At 57.5% G+C, this 27,989-nt stretch overlaps 2 protein-coding genes across 2 annotated transcripts; both read right to left on the bottom strand.

The window, feature by feature from the left end:
- Window positions 1-1,497: 1,497 nt before the first annotated feature.
- Window positions 1,498-3,843, bottom strand: LOC142003328 (volume-regulated anion channel subunit LRRC8D-like). Its single transcript, XM_074980197.1, has one exon. The coding sequence runs from the start codon at window positions 3,841-3,843 to the stop codon at window positions 1,498-1,500; it is 2,346 nt and encodes a 781-aa protein (XP_074836298.1).
- Window positions 3,844-14,863: 11,020 nt separating this feature from the next.
- On the bottom strand, window positions 14,864-27,371 carry LOC142003095 (volume-regulated anion channel subunit LRRC8E-like). The gene is made up of 4 exons (XM_074979765.1): window positions 27,302-27,371; window positions 22,542-22,694; window positions 21,496-21,638; window positions 14,864-17,512 (listed from the first exon to the last, which is right to left on the bottom strand). Exons 3-4 carry the CDS (start codon window positions 21,631-21,633, stop codon window positions 15,257-15,259), a joined length of 2,394 nt encoding a protein of 797 aa, XP_074835866.1. The 5' UTR covers window positions 21,634-21,638; window positions 22,542-22,694; window positions 27,302-27,371; the 3' UTR covers window positions 14,864-15,256.
- Window positions 27,372-27,989: the final 618 nt, after the last annotated feature.

Below are 27,989 nucleotides of genomic sequence, written 5' to 3'. Positions count from 1 at the left end.
AGTACAAGGGCAGGAGATGGATGGCAGGAGATAAATCACTTGATCATTGTCTTCTGTTCTCCTTCTCTGGGGCACCTGGCATTGGCCACCGTCGGCAGATGGGATGCTGGGCTGGATGGACCTTTGGTCTGACCCAGTATGGCCATTCTTATGTTCTTATGAGTGTGGTGCTTTCCTCCAGCAGAGGGGATGGAGGTGATGCTGGAAAAAGTGGATCCAGAACTCAGCAGGATGGGAATGAGGTGTCTGTGCCCTGCCTGAGCTGGCCCAGCTGGCCGAGTGCCTGCAGGTGTGAATGCAGCAATGTCTGATTGGGCTAATTACAAACATGGCCTCTCCTCCAGAGGAGCTACAGAAAGTTCTAGCGGGGTCTGGTTATGTCTACACTAGGGGCACGTCTGAGCCTCTGATGTCAGCTGCTGGAGGAGCCCAGCTGAAGGGACCCGTTGCTGCAATGCAGTCTGGCACTTCCTATCTTCTTTGTGTGGATGTTGAGGGGCTGGTGGCCACACTGGTTAATGGAGCCTCCTCTGGCCCAGCGTCCCATGGAGTGAGAGGGGTAAGGAGCTTGGCTGTGCTGATTTGGGTTCTATCCTCCCTGCAGCCTCAAATCCAGGGGCAGGGAGCCCAGGGTGTTTGGGGGAAGGGGTCATTCCTCCTCCAGGCCACAGGTACAGGAACCCTGATATAGCAGGCCCCGATGTGGGGACTTTGGGAACCCCCCAGTCCCCACGTTGTTTCTGAAGTTTGCTGAACCCCTCCCTGCAAAGCAGGACTCACCAGGCGCTGCTGTGGGTGGAGCCGCCCTGTGACGGGAGCCGCCCCCATGCTCCCCCACACCAGGGGTGGGGCGTGTACATGGTGCCATCTGCCCCTGTAGGGGGTGCACCTGGTGGCTCCTCCGGCCGCACCAGCTCCAGTGATGGCGGTGGCTTTGGTGAGTTGCTCATTTATTTGCTCTGGGGAGGGGGTGCTGGGGAAGCCTGGCCGGGGCAGCACTTGGGTGCATACAGTAAACCCTCGCATTTACGGGGCTTTCGGCATGAAGGGGCACCCCTCCCCGGTTAGACCGTGAAGTCGAGGGTTTACTGCATGCCTGGCTATGGCTGCACAGGGCAGCTGTTCTTCCAGCTGGGGCTTCCCTGCCCCTCCTAAGCCCCATTGTCCAGAGAGGCGTCCTGGAGCTGGGCTCTGCAGGGAGAGCTCATCCCCCCCAGCCTGGGCTGCCCTGTCTCCCTTCAGGTGCGCAGGGGAGCCAGGAGGGTGGGCCAGTCACACTGCTGGGGTGGGGGCTAAACTCTGGTTTGTGGGTATGGTGCAGCACCTGTCAGCCCCAACATGGGCACAGCCACGCAGACAAGGAGGCTGCATATTGGCAAGTCCTCCAGAGACTCGGTGCCTGGACTCCATCCACTCAGTGCTACTGAGATCTCTGCTCTGTGCCCTGGAGCTAGAGAAGTGGCATAACAGGCCCCCCAGCCATCCACACACCAGGCCTCACAGGGACGGAACAGAGACAGGTGTGGTGAGTTTCTGCTTCACATGGGCTGGCAGCGTCTCAAAGAGAGCCCATTCCACACTCAGCCCTGGCTCCTTCAGCAGGGGGCAGCAGCCTAGCTCACGTGGGAGCCACTCTAAGGGGTTTCCTGTCAGCTCCAGCCTGGAGAGTAGCACCAGCCTCCCGATCTCGGGCGGCACCATGGTCAGAGCATTGTCTGCCAGCTGCAAAGACGTTAGCTCCAGGCAGGCAAAGAGCTGGTTGGGTAGTGCCCTGATCTTGTTGCCAGTGATGGAGAGGCTCTGCAATGCCCCCAGCTGGCCAATCTCTGCCGGGAGGAGACGGAGGAGGTTGTGGCTGAGGTCCAGGTGCCTGAGTCTCGTCAGGGCAAACAAGGCATGGGGCAGGGACTCCAGCTTGTTGTGGGATAGCACCAGCTCCTCCAGGCTGCCTGCTGCCCCAATGGAAGCAGACAGGGTGGCGATGAGGTTGTGTCCCAGCCTCAGGCAGGTGAGCTGGGCCAGATGCTGGAAGCCAGGCCCCTCCTGCAGCGAGCGGATGCCATTGGAGCACAGGTCCAGCCTCTGCAGGTGGGTGAAGTGCCAGACCACTGGTGGGATTCTCTCCAGCTGGCAGCAGCTCAGCTCCAACTCCTGCAGTCTGCTCATCTTCCTCAGCACCCCCAGTGCCTCCAGCTTGGTCCCGTCATTCCGGATGCGGAGCTGGCGGAGTTGGGTGGACATGGAGTGAGGAAGCTTGGCCAGCTTGGTCTGGAGCACCAAAACCTCGAGGCTCTGGAGACCCCGTAGGGACTCAAGGGCCAGCCTGTTGGAGCAGAGGTGGCTGGAGAGGTGCAGCCAATGCAAGTTCTTCAAGGAGCAAAGCCAGGAGGGGATCTCGGTGATGTCAGTGAACTGGAGACAGAGCCCACGGAGCCGTGCCTGCAGGAAGGACAAGGCCTTTGGCTCCATTGCCACTGGGCAGTGGTACAATTGCAACTCGGCCAGCGCCCCCATCTGGGCCACCTTGGCAGAGAGTTTCACCTCCCTCATACGCTCCAGCCGTAGCACCTCCACATTGCCCATCTGATAGACAGCCTGGGGAAGGGCTGGAAGGGCACAGAGCCTCAGCACCAGCCGACCCCAGGAGTCCCTTCTCACGTGTCTCCACAGCTCCTCGTAGGCCCTGCAGTGCTCCGGACTGATCTGGAGCAGCTGGTTCTCACTAACGGCGGAGAGGAAGATGGCCATCCTCTTGGAGCAAAGCAGGTCATACTGGTCAGTCACGTGCAGCAGGAAGGCCAAGTCCTTGTGGACAAGGAGGATGGCCCTGAAGCTGCTCTCCTGGCTGGTCCACTCAAAGGAGTACTCCCTGAGTGGCCTATGGAGCAGCCAGTAGAGTGTGTAAACCCCCAACAGCCCACAGAGCAGCACTAGGGCCAGGTAGCTCAGCAGCAGCTTCTGCAGGATGTTGGCCAGGCTGTGGGTGCAGGAGAAGGTGGCATGTCTGGCAAGGTCCCCTATGCCTGGCCGGCATATGTGCTTGAAAGTGATGGTGCCAACGCAACTGGAGGCGTAACCCAGCACGGCCAAAAGCTTTGTCACTTTGAACACAGTCTGCCCCATGTAGACCCAGTAGAGGAGGCTGGCAGCTTCGGCGTGTGCCCGAAAGGTGCGGATCTTCTCAAAGAGCGCCTTGGCCTGCTCCCTGTCCTTTCGGTCCAGGATAGTGGCACTTGAAGATTCATGGAGTCCAGCCTCAGCCTGGGAAATCTGGGCAGGGCAGTGTTTCATCTGACCAGGCTTGCCTTCCAGAGGCTGGAAGGCTGTCTCCGAGAGAGCCTTGGTTGTCCAGGGCATCTGGGAGCACTTCCGGAGGATGGAGAGGAACAGCTCAATCCTAGAGGAGGTCTTGGGGTATATGAACCAGAAGTTGTTACAGACCATCAGGAGCAGCGCATGCAGGAGGGCCAGGTATGGAGAGTACTTGGAATGCCAGGGCAGCGCCTGGTGGTAGCAGACCTGGCCGATGTACAGGTACTGCTGGAAGTCAAGGCTGGCTGGACATCCGCTGTTGACAGCAGGAAGTTCCGTCCTGGGGACTACCAGAGCATTGTCTGGTTCTGGGCCATCCGGAGGCCTTAAACCAGAGCTGGGAACCAGGGGCCCACTTCCAGCAGGCAGACACACCACCTGGTCTGTGGAGATGAGGAGCGTCCCCGCAATGATGGAGATGGCTAGCATTGCCAGGACCAAGTAGTCAGTAAAGGCGTCCCACCAGGGCTTCAGAGTCTTGAATGGGGCCTGGCCAGCACTCAGGGAGGCTACTTCCATCAGGGAAAACATGGCTGGTGGGAGGGAAAGGGTGAGAGTCAAGTCTCAGAGAGGTAGCCGAGTCAGGCTGTATCTTCAGAAACAACCAGTGTCCTGTAGCACCTTATAGACTAACAGATATATTGCAGCATAAGCTTTCGTGGGCAAAGACCCACTTCGTCAGATGCACGTGGGTCTTTGCCGATGAGAGTCAGCAGTTCAGAGGAAGGACAATGTTCTGCCTGGCTCACACCTTGGGAGATCCTGGCTCGGCCACAGACTCCCTCTGTGCCCAGATCACATCACTTCATTTCCTCCATGCCCTAGTTTCCCCGTCTCTTGAAGGGGTTAATGATCCTTCCTTTGCCTGTTTAGTCTGTGAACTCTTTGGAGCAGGGACTGTCTCTGCCTGGGTATTGTGACAGGGTCCGCTAGGTGGCCACAGGAAGGTGATCGTAGTAGGATTGGGATGTGGATCTGTAGCCTGTAGGAGGATCCTTTAGCTGTGGGTGCGCAAGCGCCGCCCGCCCCCCACCCCCCCCCACACACACAGCAGAAGGATCCTCCTGCAGACTACAGAGAATCTGCTGGCCCCAGGAAACCATCTACAGGAGGGTAATGGCAGGTGCCGCAGCTCTGTAAATAAATAACTAAAGATGCAGAGCTTTACTGTTTATGTTGGGGGTCAGAAGGGGTCTTCCAGGGCACCCTGGGACTTCCTGCCTGCTGCCTAAAGGGGCAGGCTGGGTCCCATTGCTGCCCCATCCCTGCAGTCCAGCAAGGGCCCCAGCAGCTGGGGCTACGGTGGGGGCCCTGCAGCAGTGACTCCATCCCCGGCCATGCACTACGGCAGGGGCCCCATGGCAAGGACTCAGGCCCCATGCTGCAGCAGGGGCCCTTAGCCCTGCACTCTGGCCCTCTGCCCTGGCAGGGGCTCCAGCTCCAGCCCCAGGCCCCGGTTTGCGGTGGAGGCCTTGGGCCTGTGCTGTGGCAGGGCCTCTGCCCCCCATGCTCCCACCCCCCACCATGCTGCATGGGGGAGGAAGGGTGTGCTGCAGAGCCCCTGCCCGGGTGTGGGGCCAGAGTGTGTCTGTGCAGTGCCTGGCACCATGGAGCCGCTATGTGCCGAGAGTGGCACACGGGCTGGGGTTTGCTGACCCCTGGTCAGGAACTTGCCAGAATCAGTTAAGGCCGATCGAAGTCAGGAAGTCAATCGCCTGGCGTTAATTCAGAGGTTTCCGGAAGCAGGTGAGGTCGGCTAATCAGGACCCCTGGAGCCAATGGAGAACCACTGGAGACGGGTTAAAAGGGCTCCCTCGTGGGCAGCTCCCCGTAGGCGTGAGGAGCCGGGGAGTACCAGCCCCGGGGCAGGTTTGGGTGGAACAAGCCCAGCCAGGTCCCAGGAGGAAATGCAGTAAGGCAGGTGCTGTGGGGAGGTGGCCTAGGAAATCTGATCTTGGAGCCATTGCAGGCAGCTGCTGTCACTGTGTTCCTGGCTGGAACCCACAGTACAGGGCAAAGCTGGGTTCCCCTGACCCCCTTCTGCAGCCCAGGAGCCGGACTAGCTGTGGTAAAGGGCGGGTGAGACTGTGGGGTTCGGTCTAATCTCTTTCCCTGTCCTGGCCAGTGGCTCCATCACCCGGCAAGCTGTGCCCTAGAGAAAGTGCCTAAACTGAGGGCTGCCATGAGCCTCTGAGGTGAGCCTCCACTGGACAGGTGGGGCCACCAAGGCAAAGGAGGAGCTTTGTGGCAGAGCCTGGCACAACAGTTCCCTGAGCTCAGCTGGGACAGAGCCTGTCTCTGCCTCCGTGTCTGTGCAGTGCCCAGCCCGGCAGGGCCATGAACCGGGGCAGGGAACCGTTTTGGGTCTGGAGCCAATGACCCATCAAAATCACTTGGAGGCCCCCATGCACGGGAGAAGCAGGGAGCAGGCAGGGGTGGGGATGGGGGCAAGAAGCAGGGTGCAGGAGCAGGCTGGGGGGCGCGAGATCGAGGTGGGAGGCCCCATCTGTGGCTGTAGCACCAGTCTGGGCTCCTGCCCCATGGGGGCAGGGCAAGAGGAGCCAAGCCCTGAACCTCACGGGTCAGATCACAGCAAGCTGTGGGCTGCATCCAACCAGCAGGGTGTAGGTTCCCCTGCCCTGCCCTGCCCTGCCCTGCCCTGCACTGAGCTCTGGTGTCTGTGCAGTGCCAGCACAATGGAGCCTCTAGGTGCTACCATAATGCACCTAATAGAGAAACAGCTGATGCCACAAAGAGACTTGAATTTGGAGGTTCAAGGAGACATAAGGGGTGGGTGCTGGGCTTTCCCCAGGGCCCCCTGCCCTTGTGCCACTCCTCAGACTGGGCCAGCCAGGCGCAGGAGGATGGTGGGGGAAGTGACATCCTCTGAAGAGAGCCAGGGCTCTCACCTGTATCTGGCAGAGACCCTGAAATGGAGCCCACTGCTGCTGGGTGGAAGGGAGGCTTGGCAAGGCAGAGAATGTTGCAGACCAGCCACGCCTAAGCATGTGCATAACTCAAAGATGCTTCATGTGATGTCATTATAAAAGTAATCCAAGTGGGCATCTGTTTTGTTAGTCCAAGTGCCCTAGTAAAAGCCATTAGTGATCTTTGGGGAACTTACTGGCTGGGTGATCAAGTCAATGACCTGTGAAAAGTTTTTCCTGTCAGCCCAAACTGTGGTTGGTCCTAGAAAGACATGACCCTGCCAACTGGTACTGGAATCCATCTTCAAGCTGGTATTTTTCCATGGTGATTGGGAGGCTAAACAAAGGAATCCCTCCCTGGAGAAAGTCTATGTACGGGATGGAAAGTAATCAGTCTTTTGTTTTCAGCTGGCTCTTGAAATTGCCTGTCCACCCTAAGAGATTACACATGAAGAAACCCAAAAACAAAGAACTCTAAAGACACCTAGAGCTATAGACCCAGGCCAGAGAGAAAAATCAACTTGGCCTTGAAGCATTTTATGTGAAACAGGAACAAGAAGAGCGGAATATACTCCAAAGCAATTTCTGCTAGGGTGTTAGGCTTAATTTTGTTTGTTTTGGCCTAGAAACTAACTTTGATCTGTCTGATTTCACTTGCAATTACCTAAATCCTACTTTGTATACTTCCTAAAAACCTTTTTTATTTATTATCAAGCCCAATGTAAATAACTGTAAGTGGGGAAGCAGGGGTGTGGAGCAACCACTGTGTATCTCTTTCACTGATTAAAGAAGGGTGAACTTACAAGCTTTTTCTTGTTATAAAACTTCTCCAGAGTAAGATGGATTTAGCTGGGATTCTGGCCCTCCTTGTGCTGTGTGCCGGGATGTTGCTAAAGGCCTTATAGCTGAGGCCTCTCAGAGCTGAGCAGGTTCAGGATCTGTGTTGGTCTGCTGGGGGAGTGTTACCCCAGCTCTTTGCCGTGGCCGGGGGAGACCAGACCTTCTGGCCCAGCAGGACAGGGTGGTGGAACACCCCAGAGGGGACACAGGAGGGCTCAGTGGCATGACCAGCACACCAGCTGACAACCTCAAGGGGAGGCATGTGCTCTCTCTGTTCACCTAAGGACTCCCCGGCCTGTTTCCCAGCTGAGTAATAGACTTGACTGTCTGTCTGTAAAGGCTGCCTGGTTTCACTGCACACCCTTGCCAGGGTGGGCTGGGCCCTGAGGAGTGGCCAGGTCTCTGGCCAGGTGCCTGTCCCAGTTGGACTGTGTGGGCAGAGCTCGGGGTGAAGTTGGAGGGCTGGAGCCCTGGGGCTGTCTCAGAGGAAGGGGGTTGGAGGGCATTGTAGGCGAACCTGATTGAAAACTGGGACTCCCCAAAAACTCTGTCACACTCGAGTTTGATTCACATGGCACCAGCCCGGAAATGAAGCAGAATGGGAGGGGTTGTGTCACACTGTGCTCAGGGAGCGCTGTGTCTCTGGGAGGGAGAAGCAGTGATCTCCGCTTTCATGTAGGGGGTAAGGGACTTGCTGCTGGCTCTGGGAGCAGCTCCCCTAGCTTGTGAGGGGGCAGCCTGGGGGCTGAGGGGTTGTCCTGGCCCTGCATGCGACTGGCTGCTGTGTTTGCAGCCAGTGGATACGTGAGGTGCCCGGCTCTGCCGTCTCCCTCTCCCTACCTGAACCTGGGTAGCTTGCCCCTTGGGAGCCCAAGGTAGCCTCAGGCCGCCCTGAGGGAGGCGGGAAGGTGTTTCATCCCCCAGGCACTGAGCCAATGCATGCTCCATCTCTCCGTGGCAGGGCTGAGAAGGACCAATGGCGCCTCGACCGTCTCCCCGCTAGGTCCTAGACTGACCTGCCGCGTCCATGGCTGAGTGCATTCCAAGCTGCTCAGACCCACCCTGACCTCACACGGGGAGGGGAACGCGCTGACATCACAAAGGCTAGCTCGTCACTGGAGGGGTGCAGCCCAGAGTCGGGCCTCTTGGGTTCTACCCGCCTGCTCCAGGAGGGGAGGGGGGTGCAATGGTTAGAGCAGGAGGGGAGGGGGATCAGGACTGCTGCTGGGACAATTACCGCTGCAAACCCCATGAAGTGCAGCTGGGGGTGAGAGAACTGAATGCAGTTCTCACGATTCTTTCCCCCCAGTGAGAGAGAGCTGGCAGTGCCCCCCAGCAGCCAGAGGGGTACACAGCTGCCCTGACCTCCTGCTCACCTCAGGCCAGGCCTTTAACCCAGCTTGGATCCCTGGCACTCCAGCCCGAGCCGGATGCTTGCCCTCCCCGACCAGCCGGCTGCTCCCGACAGGCGGATTTCTCAACAGCAACATTCCCTCCTTCCCCAGCTCCCTGGACTGTGCCCGAGGCTCCTGCCAGCTCAGGAGTAGCTGGTTTCCCTCCCCGGCCTCCCTTGCAATGCTGGGGCAATGGAGCCAGATCCCCATCTGCCTGGGGCTGAAGCCCTGTCGCCAGGGGCCTCCCTCCCTCAGGGCTGGCTGGGGCTGTGTTCCCCACACGGGTTAGCCCAGGGCCGGTGGTGCAGGGGGCTGGGCAGTGACCCAGAAGAGAACAAAGTTTTCTCTCCCTGCACATCACTAGCCCGAGTTCTTTATCTCCCTCAGTGTGGCTATTAGCTCCCTGCCCCCATCCCATGGGACAACCCCCCCATTCTCTGATATAGCAAGCTCCCCTCCCCCCGGCCCAGTCCTGCTCTCCAGCTCTGGGGGCAGCCAGGGAACCTGGAGCCTTTTCCCTCCCCGTCCCACCACCTCTTCTCATCCAGGCCCCTCTCCTCACCTGCTGTTCGCCTGGGGCTGCTGCTCGCCCTAGATCTTGGGCCACCAAGTCTCTTCTGTGCAGGAAGAGTCTCCTCCTCCCGCTGGAGTCTTGGCCAGGAGCCTGGCTTGTCCCCGGCTGGAGCCCGCCAAGGCCAAGCAGTTGGAGTGACTCTCTCATCTCCATGGCAGCTCCAGGGCACAGAGGGAAGGGTTGTGGAAGGAGGAAGCGAGGCTTTCTCATGCCTTTCATAGGCCAGCTGAGCAGAGCAGTGTTAGCAAGGGTTCGGCCAGCATTAACTCAAAGCACATCACTCATTAGATCCACTGCTGGGAAAGGACCGCCCCATCCTGTGACAGAGGGGGAAACTGAGGCACAGAAGTTGGGCACGTCGGCAACAGATGTGGCCGCAGGATGCAGGCGGTCCTGAACCTCAGCTCCCCTGACGTGAGCCACCAGATCGGGGCTGGGAGCAGGACTCCTGGGCTGTAGTGCTGGGAGGGGAGTGGATGCCAGGGTTAGAAGTCGGGTGGCGGGGGAGGGCGAAGTCTGCAATGTAGGACTCCTGGGCTCTCTCCCTGGTTGGGTTACAGGATATTCTTCTGAGTGTTTTCAGTCCTACCACCGTTTTATGATACAACAGCTGCACCTGATGACACCCCTGCCCCCCGCCCACTCGACCCAACATCAAACGATTCTCAGTTGCAGGCAGCCGGGAGACTGAGGGCTCATGAGCCCAGACCTTTGGCTAAGGGACAAAGTGTGCCAATCCCTAAGTGCAAACCTGGGGGTGGAGATACCACCCCCCCCCCCCGGGGAGCTCTGATCCCTGTGCCCCAGGAAAGGGGGCCTCGAGTCACAGCATTGGCCAGCAGATGGCGATGGACCACCACCCTCAGAGCACCCCAAATCACAGCAGAGCTCGTGGGGGGGCAGGTAAGGGCTGTCGGGGAAGGGGTGGTGTGTATGAGGCGTCGGTGGGGTGGGAATGGATGGGGTGGTGTTGGACGGTGGGGCTGCACCTCGGGCTCTACCCTGTCCTGGCCAGTGGCAAAGCCACACCGGGCAGCCATCCTGGGCATAGGCTGAGAGCCGCCATCAGTCCCCAGCCCTAAAGCTCCAGGCCTTCCCCAGCTCCTCACAGCCAGGGCATGAGGGACGGCGCAGGAGGTGGTGGGTCAGGCCCTGTTCTGGAGCATTCGGTGGCTGGCTCCTGTCAGAGCTGCAGCCTGGCCCCCCCACCCACCTGGAGTGTGAGGGTTGGGGTCAAAGCTGCTGTGCCACCAGGTCACCTGTGGGGCTGGAGGAGGGCACAGGCACTGTGCCACCCACATCTCCTAGGGGGGCAGGGGGGGGCAGAGATTAGGGCTGGGAGGTCCATCCCTCAATCAGCTCCCTGCTGGGAGTGGGGGCTGGCCAAGGGGAATTTGAGACTAGCCAGCAGAGGGGTGGCGGGAACCTCTCTGGGGTAAGGCCTGGGCTGAGGGGCAATGGGATTAGGGCCAAGGTGCAGGATATCAGGAGAGAGCCTGGGGCAGGAAAGGGGGGGCTGGGATTAGGGTGGGAGATGGGGAGGGGGGCTGGGATTAAGGTGGCTGCAGGAGGGAGCTGGACACGCAGGACATTTGCCAAGATAACCTGGGCAGATTTCCCTGATGTCTTCCCACCACGGCAGAGGCCTCAGGCCCTGCAGCACTTTGGTCCCACCTCTCTTCTGCCTGCGGCACGTACCAGGCGGCTCTCCTGGTGGCTTCAGTCTCGCTACACAGCTGGCTTTAGCGTGGGGCTGCCGGTGGCCTGTCAGTGGCAGGTCAGACTCGAGGGGCAGGGAGATGGGTGACGCCCCACCCACATCCAATATCTGGGATTAGCAGTGGGGTTATGGGCAGAAGGCCAGGAACTGCGACACCGATGGCACCCGGGCGTGCTGCACAGCAGGCTGAAGAGGCTGGCGCTGGCTCTCGTGCAGGACTGTGGGGAACTGCTGTGTCAGTGCAGTGGGGACGTGTCAGCCCCAGTTTCCTCCCCTGCCTTTTGCACTCACGTCCTGCTGCAGGGCACCACAGCCCCTTTCTGGGCCAATCTCCCTGCTTGGCGCAGGTCAGGTTCAGCCTCTCCCAGCACTAGGCACCAGACTGCTGGGTTCAGGCGCCCTGCGGAGGGGGGAAGCGAGAGAGATTTAAGCATGAGGGAGAATTATCACCCCATGTAATTGATCTTAGGCAGCAATTCTCAACCCTGCTCTGCTGAACCTTAGCATCTGGGCTGGCCCCAGCTTTCCTTGAGCCCTTCCACCCCTCGCCCCCTGCCAGGGCTCGTCAGGCTTCTCTGCAGCTCTAATGTGCTGGTTTATTCTCTACAGCTCCCCCAGTGTCTTGCCCCCGTAACCACCCCAGCCGGCAGCTCACCTACAGTTGGGTGAGTCAGGCCATTAGCAATACCCCACCGCTGGGTTTGTAGCAGTGAGGCACGCAGGACCCCCAGGGTGGCTCAAGTCCGTGACATCCCACTGGCAGGGACTGTCTTTCAGCTCTGCACACGGCCTGGCCTGCTGGGGCCTTTCTCGCTGATTGGGGCTCCTGGGCGCTACCACAACACACACCATCCTTTTCACTCAGGCAGCCCCTAAATGCCTGTCAGGCCCTGGCTCCGTTGTGCAAGGTGCTTAGACAGGCACACAGGCATTACCAGATGAATCGTTATCACCACCAATAACCGGGGGCTCAGCGGCCATTGGTGTCTGATGCCTCTCTCACTATTTCCTTCCATCTTTCCTGATCCAGTGCAGAGTGGCTTAGTTTCTGTGGACTAGCTCCGCACCAATCTACTATATCATCTACCCATTGTGGGATCTGCCTCTCCTGTTTGAACCATCCATTAGGTCGAATACCAGGGTCTTGATTTTTCGTTCGTCGTTCGTTCTGCAAATATGTCCAAATAGTTGTAGCTTCCGTTTTATAACCTTCTGCAGCAGGTTCTCTTTCGGCTGTATCTTCCTATAGAATTCCTCCACTAGCAAATCCGCACTGCAGCACGGCTTACCTCCAGACTGGACAGCCATCCAAAGCCGGATCCTGAAGTTTGGGGTCTAGTGACAACTGGGCGTGTGGCTTCTCCAGAGAATAAATACTCCACTTGCAGGGAGCGGGAGGAGAATCTGCTGCCCACTTCACTCCCCTCCTGGCCCAGATGCTTTAGCCAAAGGAAGATTTCCACTGCAGCAGACCTGGGGCACTTCTCTGCCCCCACATCAGAGAAGCAGGGAGCTCTGGTCTGCCTGTGGGCTTGGGGGTTTTGCCTGCCAGAGGCAGCACTGCCTAGGGCTTATCTACACTGTCCTGGGAGTTGGTTTAGCTGGTCTAGTAGGGATGCAGTAAATAGACTGCCTGTTGCTCTCCTAGTGACCCCGGCACACTGCAGACAGAGGCCAGCTTACGGTCAGTTGACTCCAGCGAAGCTACTCATGTAGCTGCGGCTGAAGTCATCCACCCTGCAGCCAGGTGGTGGGGCTCGAGGCTTCTGCCAAAGGCAACAAGCGTCTGCTGGAGAGAGCACAATTGAAAGAAAAATGAGAATCCTGTGGCACCTTACAGACTAACAGATTTTTTTGGAGCTTAAGTGTTTGTGAGCAAAGACCCGCTTCTCGGATGCAGTGATGTGACATGCATCTGAAGAAGTGGGTCCTTCCTTGCCCGTGAAAGCTTATGCTCCAAAAAATCTGTTAGCTTACGAAGTGCCACAGGACTTCTTGTTGTTTTTGCAGCTGCAGACTAGCAGGACTACCCCCGACACTTGTCCCAATTTAAAGGTTTCCCCCACCACCCCTAGCTTGAGCGACAGCCCAGCACACCCGCAGCAGCCCATTCCTGCAGCTCCCAGCTGTGGGCTCTGTTGGAGGCCACAAGCAGGGGTGGCTGCTTTGGCTCCGTGAGGAGAGGCAGCAGCAAAAGCAGAGGCTTTCTACAGCACCCAGCCATTTGCACTGCCTCTTCCCACAACCCACTGCTGTTCGCAGCTGCCCTGCTGGGTGGGAGGGGGCAGGTGTCAGATTGTGACCAAACAGGGCCAGGAAACCCTGGCAAAGATGGGGGTGACAATGCATGACCCATGCATGCCTCCCTCACACATTGTCTTGGTGCTTCCTGCCCAGTGGGGAGGCGAGCCTCAGACCTCCAGCTCTGTACGGACAGCGTGTTGGGGCTCAGGACTTGTGCAGGAGCGGGGCAGAGGCCATGGCAGGGGCTCCCCATGGGGCTGAAGCCCTGAGCCCTGCAGGTGTGCCCTGGCTCTTGAATGTCTGATGGTGACTCGTGTTTGGCTCCGAGGCTCAGGCATTGTGGCCATCTCAGACGTGGAGCGTGTCCCAGGCCTCTCTTGTGGCCTCGTGGGCAAGGCACGGGGCCGTGATTCAGGAGACCTCCCTTCAATTCCCAGCTGTTTTACTGAATACACCTCGCCCTGTGCCTCAGTTTCCCATCCTTTTTGTCCCCATGCCCAAGTGCCCGTGGGAGCAGGGGCTCCTCCTCAGTAGGGACGTGTGCAGAGTTTGACGCAACAGGGCCTCTGACACAGCACGCTGGGAGGGACCCATCTGGGGGAAGGGTGTGGGCAGTGCATGCTGCGAAGGGGGCCTGATCTCATTTGTCGGGGGAGCTGCTTGTGCAGAAGCCAGCACAAAGGAGGCTCTGCTCTGCTCAGGCCTCCATGGGTTACTACCATGATACTGGTGCTGGATCAGGCCCGTATGGCCTCTGGCTGATGGGGGTCTCCCATGACAGCAGGGTGCCTTGCAGGCAGGGCTGGCTACCAGTGAGACGGGTCCGATGGGGATGTTCCAGGGGTGCTCCACCGGGTCTACATGCAGCTGCTGAGGTGGCTGGGGCATTGCTGGGCACTGGGGTTTCAGCTCTGCTTGGCGCAGAGATAAAGGCTATTTGCACAATTCAGATATCAAACCTCTCCCCTACCACTGTGCAGAGCTAACAGGGGTGTGGATTATTAGCACACGCACACCCAATATGAAATGAAGGGCTCAGTCCTGAAATCCTTCCATGACCTTTCCAGGCTCCTGCCTCAGGTGACCAGGCAGCAAGTGTGAAAAATCAGGAGAGGAGGGTGCGGGGAGTGAGGGGAGGGTGTTAAGTGTCTATATAAGAAAAAAACCCAAATATCAGGGGTGTCTCTGTAAAATCAGGCAGCTGGTCACCCTACACCTGGCTCAACTGCATGCAGTGCTGGGGAAATCATGCCTGTAAGCAGACCCATCTGACTCGGTGCCACAGGAGGTGGGACTGAGGGGAAGAAGCCATTGGGGTAAGGAGCCATGCTGGGCCCTGTTGCAGCTGGAGAAGCCAACCCAAAGGGGAGGGGTGAAAGGGAGCCACACCCACCCCTTTAAACCAGCTGTAGGATGAGCACAGACCACACCAACTGGCACAACCAGCTTCTCCTGGCACTGTCATTCCAAGAGGCTTCAGTCAGATAACACTCCTTCCTCTCCCCAGGGCAGACCTCCGCAGCCTCCCTTGGGAATGCGGTTACAGCACAGTGGGTGTGGACTCCCACTACCAAGACAAGCCCAAACACTTGTGAAACTCAGTCCGGCTGAGCACCTGCTGACAGCCTGGGACACTGAGCTCCATCGGTTCATGATGCCACAAAAGCAACTCTCTGCATCAGTGGAGGGGGCGAAGCTGTGGAACGAGGAAAGGCTTTGCCAGAGTTAAAGCCACAGCTGAAATATAGCTGAACACCCCCATCTGCCTCCTCTGTAAAACTTCCCATCAGATTGCCCTGGAAATGAACACACTAGGTGGTGTGGGGGGAGTACAGTTTATGGGACAGTGACCATCAAGTGCCAGAGATCCAGTCCTCTAAAACATGAGCTATTTACACACACACATAAATTGCCCTTTTAAGGAAAGCAATAGAGGCCGCCTGTTAATAATGCTAAAAATAAGTACAAATCTTGAGTTATTTCTCCCCTGCAGCCCAGTACAAAGTGTGGCAGCCCTGCCATACAGGGTCCCTGGCTGTCCTTGTTTGCACTGGGATGAAAAGCTGAGCCCCTCCATAGCCATGGCCCAGGAGGGGGCAATTCTCAGGTAAGATTCTGAGGTGCCTTTGATAATTCCAGCCCAGGAACAACAGGTGCACTGGAGAGCAGCAAACCAGGCCCTTCCCAGCTCTAGTCATCCATGAGTCTTCCTGCAGGTACACCTGCTGTTGAGCATCCCTTCTTCTCATTCATTCTCCAGCCTCTCCCGGACGTCTTCAGGCAATGTCTCATAGAGGGTACTCTCCACCACCAAGCCACTGCGCTTGAGCGCCTGGCACCACCGGATCTCAGGCGGCAGGGCCTCTAGGCGGTTTCCTTTCAGCTCCAGCTTGCTGAGCAAGGAGAGGTTGCCCAGGCTGGGAGAAAGGGTGGAGAGCTTGTTGTGCCCCACCATCAGAGTCTTCAGCTTCCTGCAGAGGAAGAGCTCCTTGGGCAAGGTCTCCACCGAGTTGGAGGAGATGGCAAAGTACTGGAGGTTCTGAAGCTTACCTATATCTGGGGAAATACTGTGGACACCATTGTTGGAGAGATCAAGGTGGCGGAGCTTGGTGCAGAGAAAGAGCTGGGAGGGCAAGGTCTCTATCTTGTTGTGGTTGAGGTAGAGCTGCTCCAGGCTCCGGAGCTTCTGGATGTGCTCAGGAATATAGGCGATGCGGTTGCTCCAGAGTTTGAGGCAGACGAGTTTGCGGCAGTGCTGGAAGCTGAGGATCTCCTCAATGGAGCGCAGCTGGTTGTCTTTCAGGTTCAGCTCCTGCAGGTTGACCAGGCTGAAGATGGCATGAGGGATACGCTCCAAGCTGCAGTTGACCAGCTCCAGCTCCCGCACACTGACCAGCTTCTTGAGGTTGTTGAGGGTCACCAGCTTGGTGCCATCGTTGTGGATGCAGAGACGCTGCAGGTGGGCCGAGACATCGGTCACGCTGGGCGGCACCTTGGAGATGTTGCTACGCAACGACAGCACCTTCAGGTTCCTCAGCTCCCGAAGGCTCTCCAGACTGGACATCCGCCCCGTTTCCTGGCTGAAGAGGCCAGAGAGGTGGAGCTCCTCCAGCCCGCGCAGGCTGTAGATCCACAGTGGAACGTCCTTGATCTCATCAAAGGTGGCCTGCATCACCCTGAGGTGGTCTCGCAGGAAGACCAGAGATGCAAATGGCAGCTTGATGGGGCAATTCAGCAGGGAGAGCTCCTGAAGGCAGACAAGCTGAGTCACCAGCGGCAAGAAGGTCACATCCTGCAGCTTCTCCAGCTTCAGGGCCTCCACCTCAGTCAGCTCGAAGACTGTGTCAGGCAGGCCGGACAGCATGAAGAGGTGCAGCTCCAGGCGGCCCAGGGCATTCCGCTGCAGCTTCTGCCGCAGCTTCTCCTGCGTCCACTCATGGTTGAGGTTGAGCTGCTTGAGCTTGCTTTCACTGACCTCGGAGAGGAAGACAGCGAAGCGCTTGGAGTAGAGGGAGTCGTACTCGTCGACCAGGTGCAGCATGAAGGCAAAGTCGTTCCTGACATCAGGGATGTCGCTGATGCCCGTCTCTTCCCGCACGTAGCGGAAGGAGTATTCCTTCAATGGCCGGTGGAAGAGCCAGTAGAGTGTGTACAGGCAGGTGATGCCGTAGGCCCCCAAGAAGCAGATGTAGCAGATGGCCAGCTTGGAGAAGAGGTGGGCCTTGGTGTGGTTGCAGCAGAAGTTGTCATAGCCTGTCATGTCTACCATCTTCACGCTGCAGGGCACGACGAAATGGATGTTCCGCACCAGGGCAAGATTGTAGGCCGTGATAATCAGGAACTTGATGACCTTGAGAACCGTCTGGCGGATGTACATGGTATGGAGGATGTCTCCCTCCTCCACGTGCAGCCGGAACTTCTTCACCTTCTCAAACAGAGCCTTGGCCTGCTCCCCTTCCTTTTTGTCCAGCAGGCTGACAGAGGGACTGTCTGCTACCTTCTTCTCCGAGATAGACTGGACAGGCTTTAGAGGAGAGTGGGGCTCGGGCACTTCCTCTTTGATGCTCTTCCTCCGCCGGTCTTCCTTCTTTGGGCTTGTCCCTTCTTGGCTCTCCCCAGAGACCTCGGAGAGGGCTCGGGTAGTCCAGGGGGAGTCAAAGCACTTGCCGAGGATGCAGATGAAGTGCTCGATCTTGGAGCTGGTGCCGGGGAACTTGAACCAGAAGCTGGCACAGACCATGAAGATGAGTGTGTGGATGACCACCAGGTAGGGGAAGTACTTGGCATACCAGTGCAGGGCTGTCTCATAGCACATCTGGTTGATGAAGGTGTACTGCTGGATGTCCAGGTTGTTGCGCAAGCCACTCATCTGTTGGGATGGGGTGGCTGTGTTGGGCTCCGAGGCATTGAGTCTCCTCCTGGCGAAATTTTGGCACATGTCAGAGAGCAAGGTGCTGTCGGAGACACGGTTGGGGAGGCAGATGATCTTGTCCTGTGTGATCTGGGGATACAGCCATAGAAGAGGCAGGTTAGGGAACCATGGCGGATCTTGATGGACACCAACTGGGGATCTGGCCCCATGGATTCCAGTAGAGCAGTGGCCAATGGACACTCCCTGGGGGTGATCTGGCCCTGGATGTCATGCAAAAGTCCTGCCTCCTGAACACCAACTGCAGGCTGCATTCACACATATGTCAGGGCAAGAGGGGTACCAAAGCCTGGCCTAGCCCAGAAGCCACAGGGGCAGCTTAGACCCAATGCAATACCATAGAACCCTAGCCCTGGAAGGGACCTCAAGAGGTCACCTAATCCACTCTCCTGCACTCCAGCCAGGGCTATGTATTATCTAGACCATTCCTGACAGCTGCTCGTCTACCCCGTTCTTAACCATCACCAGTGATGGAGTTCCCACAACCTCCCTAGGCAATTTATTCCAGCCACCCTGGCAGTTAGGAGGTTCTTCCTCACATCCAGCCTAACTCTCCCTTGCTGCAGTTGAAGCTCCCCCTCTCCATTGCTTCTTGTCCTGTCCTCACAGGTTAAAATGACCAGCTCTTTTCCCTTCTCCTTGAACAAGCTTTTATGTACTTGAAAATGGTGATGGTGGCTCCTCACAGTCATCTCTTTTCCAACCCAGTCTTGCCTCAGAGGTCACATTTTCTAGACTTTAATCATCTGTGTTGCTCTTCTCTGGATTTTCTTCAATTTGTCCACATCTGTCCTGAAACGGGGTGCCCAGAACTAGACACAGTGTTCCCTGTTGAGGCCTAATCAGTGCACAGTAGGGCAGAAGAATTACCACGAGACAGAAGCCAGGGGTGACCTCTGCTGCCTGAAGCCGGCTGCAGCCCCCCAGCACACCTTCAGTGCAGAGAGGCACTGGGAATGCTCTGGGTTCTGCAACGCTCAGTGTGTTGGCTGTTGTCATTTCAGTGGGCTGCACCTGTGAAGCAGCAGTGGCCAAGACCCACTTCAACTGCCCCAGGACAAAGGAGACAGTGTCCACGAAGCGCAGCTGGTAGCATTCCTAGTGGTTGGAGCTCACGTGCTGGGCATTGGGGTCTATCCCCAGCTCTGGGAGGGGTGTGGGGTCTAGGGGTTAGAGCAGTGGTTTCTACGCCCAGCTCTGCCACTAACTCCATGTGACCTTAGGCTGTTTTCTTTCCTGCTGCGCCCCCATTTCCACCTCCAAAACGTGGGCATTGGAACCAAGTCCGGTTCCGAAAGCCCCTCATGATGCTGAGACAAACGGGACTAAGGAAGAGCAAACAGCTGCTTGTTCATGCCAGCGATAGCTACAGGTACCTCCCACGAGCTTAGCATGCGAATGCGTGTGTGGCACCCGGCTCACAGCAAACCCCCGAGGAGCCCCTGTGATTCACAGCTCAGGCTAGGCCAGACTGTCGCTAATCACAACCCAGGAGTCCTGACTCCCAAGGGGATAGTCTCCGCCGTGAGGTTGTTAGTTATGAGAGCAGTGAAGGGCTGGAGGGGGGCAGGAGACAGAGAGGAACTGCTAACGAGGCGGTGAGAATTCCTGCCCTGGGTTCTGCAGACCCTTGTCTGGCCCAGTGGGGCCCCAAATAAAATCTGCCAGCCCCTTGTTCCTGCAACCCCAGGGCTACATGACTTCCTGTTACAGAAACCGGACATTCAGCCCTGGCTCAGCAACCCAAACCCACCTCTGGCATTCCCACGCGTGAGTGACCAACCTCCTTCTGCTGCCAGCTAATGGAGCTGCTCCTTCAGCTCAAGCAGCAGAGCGCCAGGCTATGACAGCAGGCTCTGAATGTGTGCGCGTACAGGGGATTGGCCCAAGTTATCCACGGCGTCAGTGGCAGAACTGAGAATAAAACCCAGGAGTCCTGCCTTCCACTATGCCTGTCCTCTGCCCTCTCCACGCCTAGACCCCATTCATCTCCCAGAGCTGGGGAGAGAACCCTGGAGTCTCAGCCACCAGCTCACTGAAGGGGGTTTCTCTTCCCTTCCCGGGCAGATCCTGCCACCCCCGGCGCCTCACTGGCTGGCAGCACGGCAGGTTGCAGAACAGTTAACTCAAGGGGCCCACGGGGGAGCTGATCTTGCTCTTCTCCTCCTCCCATAGGCTTTGCCTGTGGGCCTTGTTGCCACAGCTGGTCTCCCTGTTGCCACAAGAGACAGAGGCTGTAACAGGGCTGAAGCCTTGTGCAGCTGGTGCTTTGCTTCCATATCAGTGGACCCCGCATCTAGGGGTAACCCCCCCTGCATGATGGCGACACACCAACCTAAAACAGGGCTGGGTGGAAGGGGGGCAGTTCATGCAAGAGGCAGAGATGGGGGCGTCGTTCTCCCATCTCTCCCGTTGAATCCCAGAATGCAAAGATTGCTGACCCGTCAGCTAACCATGAACATTCAAGGCCAGCGTTGATGAAATGGAGTCTAGTGGTGAGAACTGGGAGGAGGGAGTGGGAGTCAGGACTCCTGGCTTTTGTTCCCGGCTCTAGAAGGGAGTCAGAATGGCGGGGGGCTGGGGGGGGAGCTGGGAGTCAGGATTCCTGGGTTCTATTCCCAGCTCTGTTTTTCCCCACCTGGAGCAACTCAGCAGGCCCATCTGGGCCAACAGCCCATCTCCAATGAGGCTCACATGAGATGGGCTCATCTCAGCCCCTTTCCTTCCTATGGCTCAGCTACAGCTTCATGTCCCACCCGCAGCCCATCCCCCAGGCCAGCCCAGGATCCAGCCACACCCTAGACATGCTGGGGCAAGCTTCCTGCCGGGACATGTCTCCGGCGGGGCAGGGGGTGGCAGCGCCTGCATTGATCCAATACTGGCTGGGAGCTGGCAGATTGAGGGTGGGGTAATTCCATCGTGGGTCTGTACTGATCATAAAATCATAGAACCCTAGGGCTGGAAGGGTCCTCAGGAGGCCATCTAGTCCAGCCCCTGCCCAAAGCAGGATCAACCCCAACTAAATCATCCCAGCCAGGACTTTGTCAAGCCGGGACTTAAAAACCTCGAGGGATGGAGATTCCACTGCCTCTCTTGGTAACACATTCCAGTGCTTCCCCACCCTCCTGGTGAAATAGCTTTTCCTAATATCCAACCTACACCCCTCGCTCTTTAACTGAGACCATTTCTCCTTGTTTTTCCATCAGTCACAACTAAGAACAGCCTCTTTCCATCCCCTCTAGAATCCCCCATCAGGGGGCTGCAGGCTGCTATCAAATTGCTCCTCACCCTTCTCATCTGCAAACTAAATAAGCCCAAATCCCTCAGCTTCTCCTCATAGGTCATGTGCTCCAGCCCTTTAATCATTTTTGTTGCCCTCTGCTGGACCCTCTCCAATGCACCCACATCCTTTCTTTATGGGGAAGGGGGGGCCCAGTGCTGGGCACAATACTCCAGATGTGGCCTCGCCAGCACCAAGTAGAGGGGAATAATATCTTCTCCAGATCTGCTGAAAATAGCTCCTCCTAATGCCAGCTGCTGGCCTAACCCCTCTCTGCTCCCCTTTTCCTCGAGCCCTGGGCCCACTCACTCCTGCTGGTGGGGGGGAAAGTCACCTTAACCTGCTCCTCCATTTCCACAATGCAGGCCTGCATCATGCCCTTGTGCGCTGTTCTGACCACCATCAGCACATGACCTTACACACACCTGTCCTAGAACTGAAAGGGACCTCAGGAGGTCATCTAGTCTAGTCCTCTGCCCTCTTGGCAGGACCAAGCACCATCCCCAGCATCTATTTGCCCCCATCCTTAAATGGCCTTCTCAAGGATTGACCCCACAACCCCAGGTTTAGCAGGCCCATGCTCAAACCACTGAGCTGCCCCTCCTACACCCCATATCCACTGAGGATAGAACCTTCTACTGCTGCTGACGAGTCTCCTTCAGCTGCACAGAGAGGAGAGCAGAGAGACCCCAGGGCCTATCCCTGCTGCTGGGTGGATGGTGGCTCACAGAGGGTGGCCCCTGCTTAACATGCCCCCCACAAGCCCGATACCCACCTGCAGCGTGCAGCCAAAAAAACCAATCATGAGCATCACCACCGTGATGTATTCGGCCAGCACGTCCCACCAGGGCTTGAGCACCTTGAAGGCTGGCTGCTGGTCCGTGAACTGCTTGAACTCAGCTATAGGGATCATCCTGTCTGCAGAGAGAGGGAAGGGTTAGGCTGGGGGAGGCCTCTCCTCCTCAGAGAGCCTGGTTCCAATCCCAGCTGGATCCTTGTCAGCCTGGAGGAGTGAAGAGGAGGCAGCCCTGGGTATCATGCCTGCAAGAGGGATGCTGGGGAGCTAAGGTCACCAGGTTGGGGGATGTGGGAGGGTGCTGGTTCCTGGGAAGAGGGCGGGATCCCACCCTGAGAGAGACAGTTCTTCTGTCCCCAGTCTCTTTCATCTCTGTAACACCAGCCCTCTGTGTGCATCACCCACGGTAGGCAGGGATGCACTGCTTGCCTAGCCCTGACATGCAGCCCCTGGCAACAGGCAGGAGAGCCCTGAGCTGAAAGTGGAAGGTCTAGAGCAGGCTGTAGAGAATTACTAGGCTGGACACCAGGCTTGTGTGATAATCACCCCAGGTCAGGGCCTTGGTTGTATGCTGCAGTGCAGCTTTGGGGCCAGCAGAGCAGTGAGGGGATGGGGCCCCCACCCCACTCCCTGCAGTGCAGTACCCCCAGTGCCACACCCTCACCACCCCCCACCTACCTGCCTCAGTCACCTTTCCCCTCCTGCCTGGCTTTGCTCCCCTCTGACACAGGACAGGGGCTACTCATGGGGGAAGGTTGATGGAGGACATCACTAAGGACAAGGAATAGGGGCTGGAGGAGACACTGGGTTCCCATTCCCCCCTCCCTCCCTCGGAAAACTGAGCCAGCCAGCCCTAGATTTCACCCCTTTCCTGGCTTAGGTTGAGCCCAGTCACCTGGCACCCTGGTGTTTAACTGGCCAGTGTTGGGCAAGCCCAGGCCTGGAACCTCCCACCAGGGAGGCTCCAGGCACCCTAGCAACACCCTGTGGCCTCCCCCTGGCAACTGAGATGGGGTGACACTCACTGAGAGTTACAGGCAGCAGCTAGGATGCTGGCCCCCCTGCTGGGCTTTACACAGCCTGGCCCAGTAACCAGGCTCCAGTCCAGATTTGTACAGCAGGAAAGGTTCTTCTCTCCAGGAACCCTGGCATCCAGCGTCTTCCCCCTCTGGAGCACTCTGTATAGAAACCTCTGCAAGGATTGAGCTCACAACCCTGGGTTTAGTATGCCAATGCTCAAACCACTGAGCTATCCCTCCCCACCAAGTCCAGCGGCGTCCTCTTCTCCCCCACTCTAACCACTAGGTACCACTTCCCTCCCCTCCCAGAGTGGGGCTAGAACCCAGGGCTCCTGGCTCCCAACCCTCTATGTTCTGACCACTAGACCCCACTGCCCTCCCATAGCTGGGACTGGAACCCAGAAGTTGTGGTTCCTGATCCCCCTCAAACACTAAATCCCATTTCCCCTCCCCTACTGGGACTAGAACCCCAGGGGTTGCTCCTCGGCTCTGACACACTTGCCCCCACCCCACTCCCAGAAGTGGGACCTTTCAGACCCGCCCCCTCCATTGCATTGGCCTTGCTCTCCCACAAGTACCCTCAGGCAAGTCCATCTGCACCCCCAAATCCTCTGTACAGCAACCAGGTCTCCAGTCCGGAGTCTGCCACTCACCTGCTCCCAATGGGAAGAGTCGGGATTTGCTCAATGCATGCCCTACATGACTGTTCACCATTTAGCCCTCGGGACAGCGTACCCAATACCCCAGATGGGGAGACACTTTATACCCTCCCGTAAAGCTAAGTCCAGAAAGCAGCTCTGTGACCCCCATGTACACACCCTGGCCCCCCTGCCAATGTGCACCACTCTCTCCCCTGGGGATACCGTCCTAGGGAAGAGCCTTTGGGAGGGGAGGAGTGCCTAGTGGTTAGAGCAGGAAAGAGCTGGGAGTCAAAACTCCAGACTCTGCCACTGACATTGTGTGATCTTGGGCAATTCTCTTTCCTCCTGTGTGCCTCGGTTTCCCCATCTGCAACTGAAGGCTCACAAGGCCTGTAACCCCCTCTGGGCGGGTGCAGGAAGCAAGCACCCTTGTTTTTATTGCATTAATGAATGGATGGGTATCTGGGGACTGACAACCAGCGGGGAAGCTCCTGCTCTGCCTAGACATTTCCCCCCCCCACTCAGTCGGGTGCTGCATGGGTTCCCCAAAGGAAATGCCTTTCCCTTTGCTCAGGGTGAAGCGTGTGGCTTTTTCACAAAAGATGGGTGTCCCTGTGGTTTGTATGTGGGCCTGCAAGGCAGCGTAAATACTTCCATGGATGGTGCTGGGTGGGGGGAGGAGCAGAGGAAGTCAAAGGCATTTTGGAGCATTCAGACCCTTTCAGAGCAGAGAGAGTTTGCAAAGGCAGAGGTGCAACTTTCCAGAGAAATCCGAAGTTCTAGCAGAAGAAACTCTGCTCTGACTGTTAGTCCACACTCCCCAGGCAGAGCTGCAGAGACAACCCAGGAGTCCTAACTTCCACATACCCCTGCTCTAACCACTGGATCACACTGCCCTGCTCCCTCTGAGCAGGGACTAGAACCCAGGAGTCCTGCCCCCCTATGGCAACCCATCAACTCTACTCCCCTCCCAGGGCCACCTGTCCTCAGCTAGTTTGTGGTACACATTCCCTAGGAGTCAGGGTGTGTAGTGTTGACGGGTGGCACAAAGGCTTCGCACCCAAGCACACAGCCAGGAACCAGGTTCCCTCTATATTTTCCATCCCTGGGCAGAATTTTTGTTATGTGCACCAAGGAACATGGGGGTGTGCACCACCAGAAATATGCATGAGAGCTCTGCTAATTAGTGGGGTGCCATCTGAATCACTCCTGTGTGGACACCCAAGCACTCAGCTTACAGGGTACATTGCCAGGAACCCATGGATTCTACTCTGCCACTAAGTCAATGAGTAGCCTCAGGCAGCTCCATTCCCCGTGGAAAAGGCAAAGAGCTAAGCATACTGAGGGCGCTGTGTATGTGGGTGTGGGTGTGCACGCACGCAGCTGCAGCACAGGGACATATCCCAACCCCTCCTGATCTGACAGCACCAGTTGTGAAATCTGAGCTAGAGGAGAATCACCATTAGCAATACAGGACTTATGACACACAGTCTAGCAGTTGGATAGTAACAGAGAGAAAGCTGTGCTAGTCTATGTACTATCAAAACAAAAAAGCAGTCCAGTAGCACTTTAAAGACTAACAAAATAATTTATTAGGTGAGCTTTCATGGGACAGACCCACTTCTTCAGACCACAGCTGTACCAGAACAGGCTCAATACTTAAGGCCCAGAGAACCAAAAATTGTTATCAAGGTTGACAAATCAGAAAAAAAATTATCAAGGTGAGCAAATCAGAGAGCAGAGGGGCTGGGGGTAGTCAAGAATTAGATTAAGCCAAGTATGCCAACGAGCCCCTATAATGACCCAGAAAATTCGCATTCCGGTTCAAACTACGTGTTAATGTGTCAAATTTGAATATTTTATATTTTGAATCTTTTATATTCAAATTCGACACATTAACAGGTGGTTTGAAATGGGATGCGAATTTTCTGGGTTATTACAGGGGCTCTTTTACATACTTGGCTTAATCTAATTCTTGACACCCCCCCCACCCCTCTACTCTACTTTGCTCACCTTGATAATATTTTTCTGATTTGTCAACCTTGATAACAATGTTTGGTTCTCTGGGCCTTAAATATTCAGTCTGTTCTGGTATGGCTATGGTCTGAACAAGTGCGTCTGTCCCACAAAAGCTAATACATTATTTTGTTAGTCTTTAAAGTGCTACTGGACTGCTTTTTTGTTTTGATAGTCTAGCAGTTCTGATTCCATCCACAGAGGGATGTATCCCCCTTTCTCCCTCTAGCTGCCCCATCCCAGTGTCATTACAACAGCTGGATTCCTCCAGCATCCATGTCACTTCCAGTTAACTGGATACTTCAGGGATCCCAGCACTGGAAAGGTCCCCACCGGGGAAAGAAGAGGCATTGGTGGCTGCCAGTGCCTCAGCCCCTGCTTCCAAACTGGGGCAGCCTGGGGCTCTTGTCCAGCTGTGAATAGACAATACACTCTCCAGCCTCAGGGAGACCAGTTAGCATCTGTGTAGCCCTGCAGAGCTCAGGACCCATCCAGCCCCCCCGCACCCCATCTCGCAGCTGCCCTTAGAGCATCCTTCAGACCAGCTCAAAAGGCACCAATGGGCAGGAGCTGATGAATGTGGGGAGGTGGTGGTGGGGAGAATCAGGCAAGGGGAAAGGGGCTCCTGCCATCCCTGAGGCACAGCCACCGCCTCCAGCCCGTCCATTGGCTGATGGTCCCCTTAACACATTCCCCTCACACCCCAGCTTATCCTCGCCAGCCAGCCAGGGAAGCAAGCTCTGGCATGGGGAGGTTGTGGGGAGGGGGAGCTGGGGGACCTCAGTCCAGAGCAGGAGGCCCAGCAGACTAAGCCACTCCAAGCACGCAGGAGCCAAGAGGTCCATTCTGCAGCAGCTGGGGCACCTGTTCCAACCTGAGCGCAGCAGGGGTGGTTGGTGCACCCCAGGGCTTGCCCAGCAGGCTCTGCGGCTCTGGGTGCACACACCCCGGGGCCCACTCCCAGCCTGGACCAGGGAGGCACCACTCAGGAACTCCCAGTTCCTCCTTCCTTCCTCATCCTCCGCCTGGCCCAGGTCCCTCCTCCTCCCAGGCCCCCAGCAAGCTCTCCCCAGCCCTAGGTCCCCGTTCACCTATTTCTGGGTACCCCCAGCCATGCCCAGCACTCAGGCACCCTCCCCCCCCCGTTATGTGAAACCTCTCCCTATGCGCAGTGCCCACACGTTCCTGAGTGCCGCCTGGGCCAGGGGTGAGCCAAGGGGGGAGCAGGTCCCCTGGGCGGGGGGGCAGAAATTTTGTCATTGGTTGCTGGGTCTCAGGCTCGTCCTGGCATTGAAAAGGTTGAAATCTTTCCCTGTTTCCAGGTCTGTGTGTTCACATTTCTAGATGGGTCCGTAAAGGTTTTACCTGCCCCAGACTTATTTCTCCACACCAGCCCGAGGGGCTTTGGCTTCTCCTAACCGACATTTCCATCGGCTTGGCTGGCATCAGCCAGGGAGGGGAGCTGCTAATTACAGGGATGAAAAGTGTGGCCTGATATAAAAAGTTTGCTCCCCCTGCCCCAGGTAACACCTGACACCTGCAGTCCTTGGGCACCTCCAGCGGCACCCGCCCCCGCCCCCATTTCCGGGCAAAGAAGCTGCACCCCTCACCCCCATTTCTGGGCACCCCAGCTGCACCCCCTCACCCCCATTTCTGAGCACTCCAGCCACGCCCCAGGACCCTCCCCAGCCTGGCCCAGCCCCCCAAGCACCCCAGCTTCGGCGCTCCCCCCTCCCTTTTCACACAGGCGCCCCGAGGTGGCTTGGGGCCTGCTCCTGGCTGGGGGGTGAGGGGCACTCAGGTAGGGTCCCATCGGGCAGGATGAATTCCCTTCTCTCAGCCCTCCCCCAGGTGTGAACTTTCCCAGGGGATCTCCGCCCCCCAGGGCCCCTTCTAGGCCCCCCACAGCTCCTCCCCCCGATCCCGCTAGAGTCCCCCGCCGGCTCCTCCCCGCGGAGCGAAGCCGGGTCCCCGCTCGGGTGTAAACACAACTCCGCCGTCCCCTGCGGAGCAGCGCCGAGTCCCGCCCGGACGGGGGAATCCGGATCCCGCTCCGCCTTGGGGCGGGGGATTTCCGACCACTCCCCCAGCCCGGCCGCTGGAACTCACCCGCTCTCCGCTCCGCTGCCTCCCCCCGGGCCCGGCGGGGCGCGCTCCGGGGGACCCCGCTGCCGCCCCGTGCGACGGTGACGGGCTCCTCCGGCCGCCTGACAGCCCCGGGGCGGGAGTGACTCACCCGCCTGACGGGCTCCGGCCCAGCCCCGCCGCCCTGGCACTGGGCTGGGCGTGAGCAGGGAGGAGACCCGGGGCAGAGCAAACACGTGGCTTCTCCACAGGTACCAGGCACAAAGCCGCAGCGACCTACACGCCGCCCAGCTGGGCAGCCCTGAGCTCCCAGGCTCGGGTGTCGGGACAGTGGGGACTAGTGGGGAGAGCAGGGGTGGCGCTGGGGGTCAGGGCTCTTGGGTTCCACCGGGGCAGTGGGGACTAGTGGGCAGAGCAGGATTCCTGCATCTCTGGGGCACCCTTGTGTTCTCTCTGCCTCAACTTCGCTAGCTGTATGTGTGGGCAGCTGCACTCGCCTTTGTAAAGGGGTTTGGCAGGTCAGGTGACCGAAATGGTAATTGCAGGTTACGAGGATTTGATTATTTAATCTCTCACCGGAAGAGCGGTTTGAAGGCGGCCGGTGGCTTTTGTTGCTTATGGATCTGTGAAGATTTCGGTGTTGGCGATAACAACAATCTGACGTTTGTACCTTCTGGCATACAAGGTACTTTGCAAACTATCTATCAGGATG

Source organism: Carettochelys insculpta, chromosome 29 (genome assembly GCF_033958435.1).
Source record: "Carettochelys insculpta isolate YL-2023 chromosome 29, ASM3395843v1, whole genome shotgun sequence".
NCBI classification, from domain to species: Eukaryota; Metazoa; Chordata; order Testudines; family Carettochelyidae; genus Carettochelys; species Carettochelys insculpta.
The sequence above is the reverse complement of the archived record's forward strand: the minus strand, read 5'-3'. Positions and strand labels throughout refer to the sequence as shown.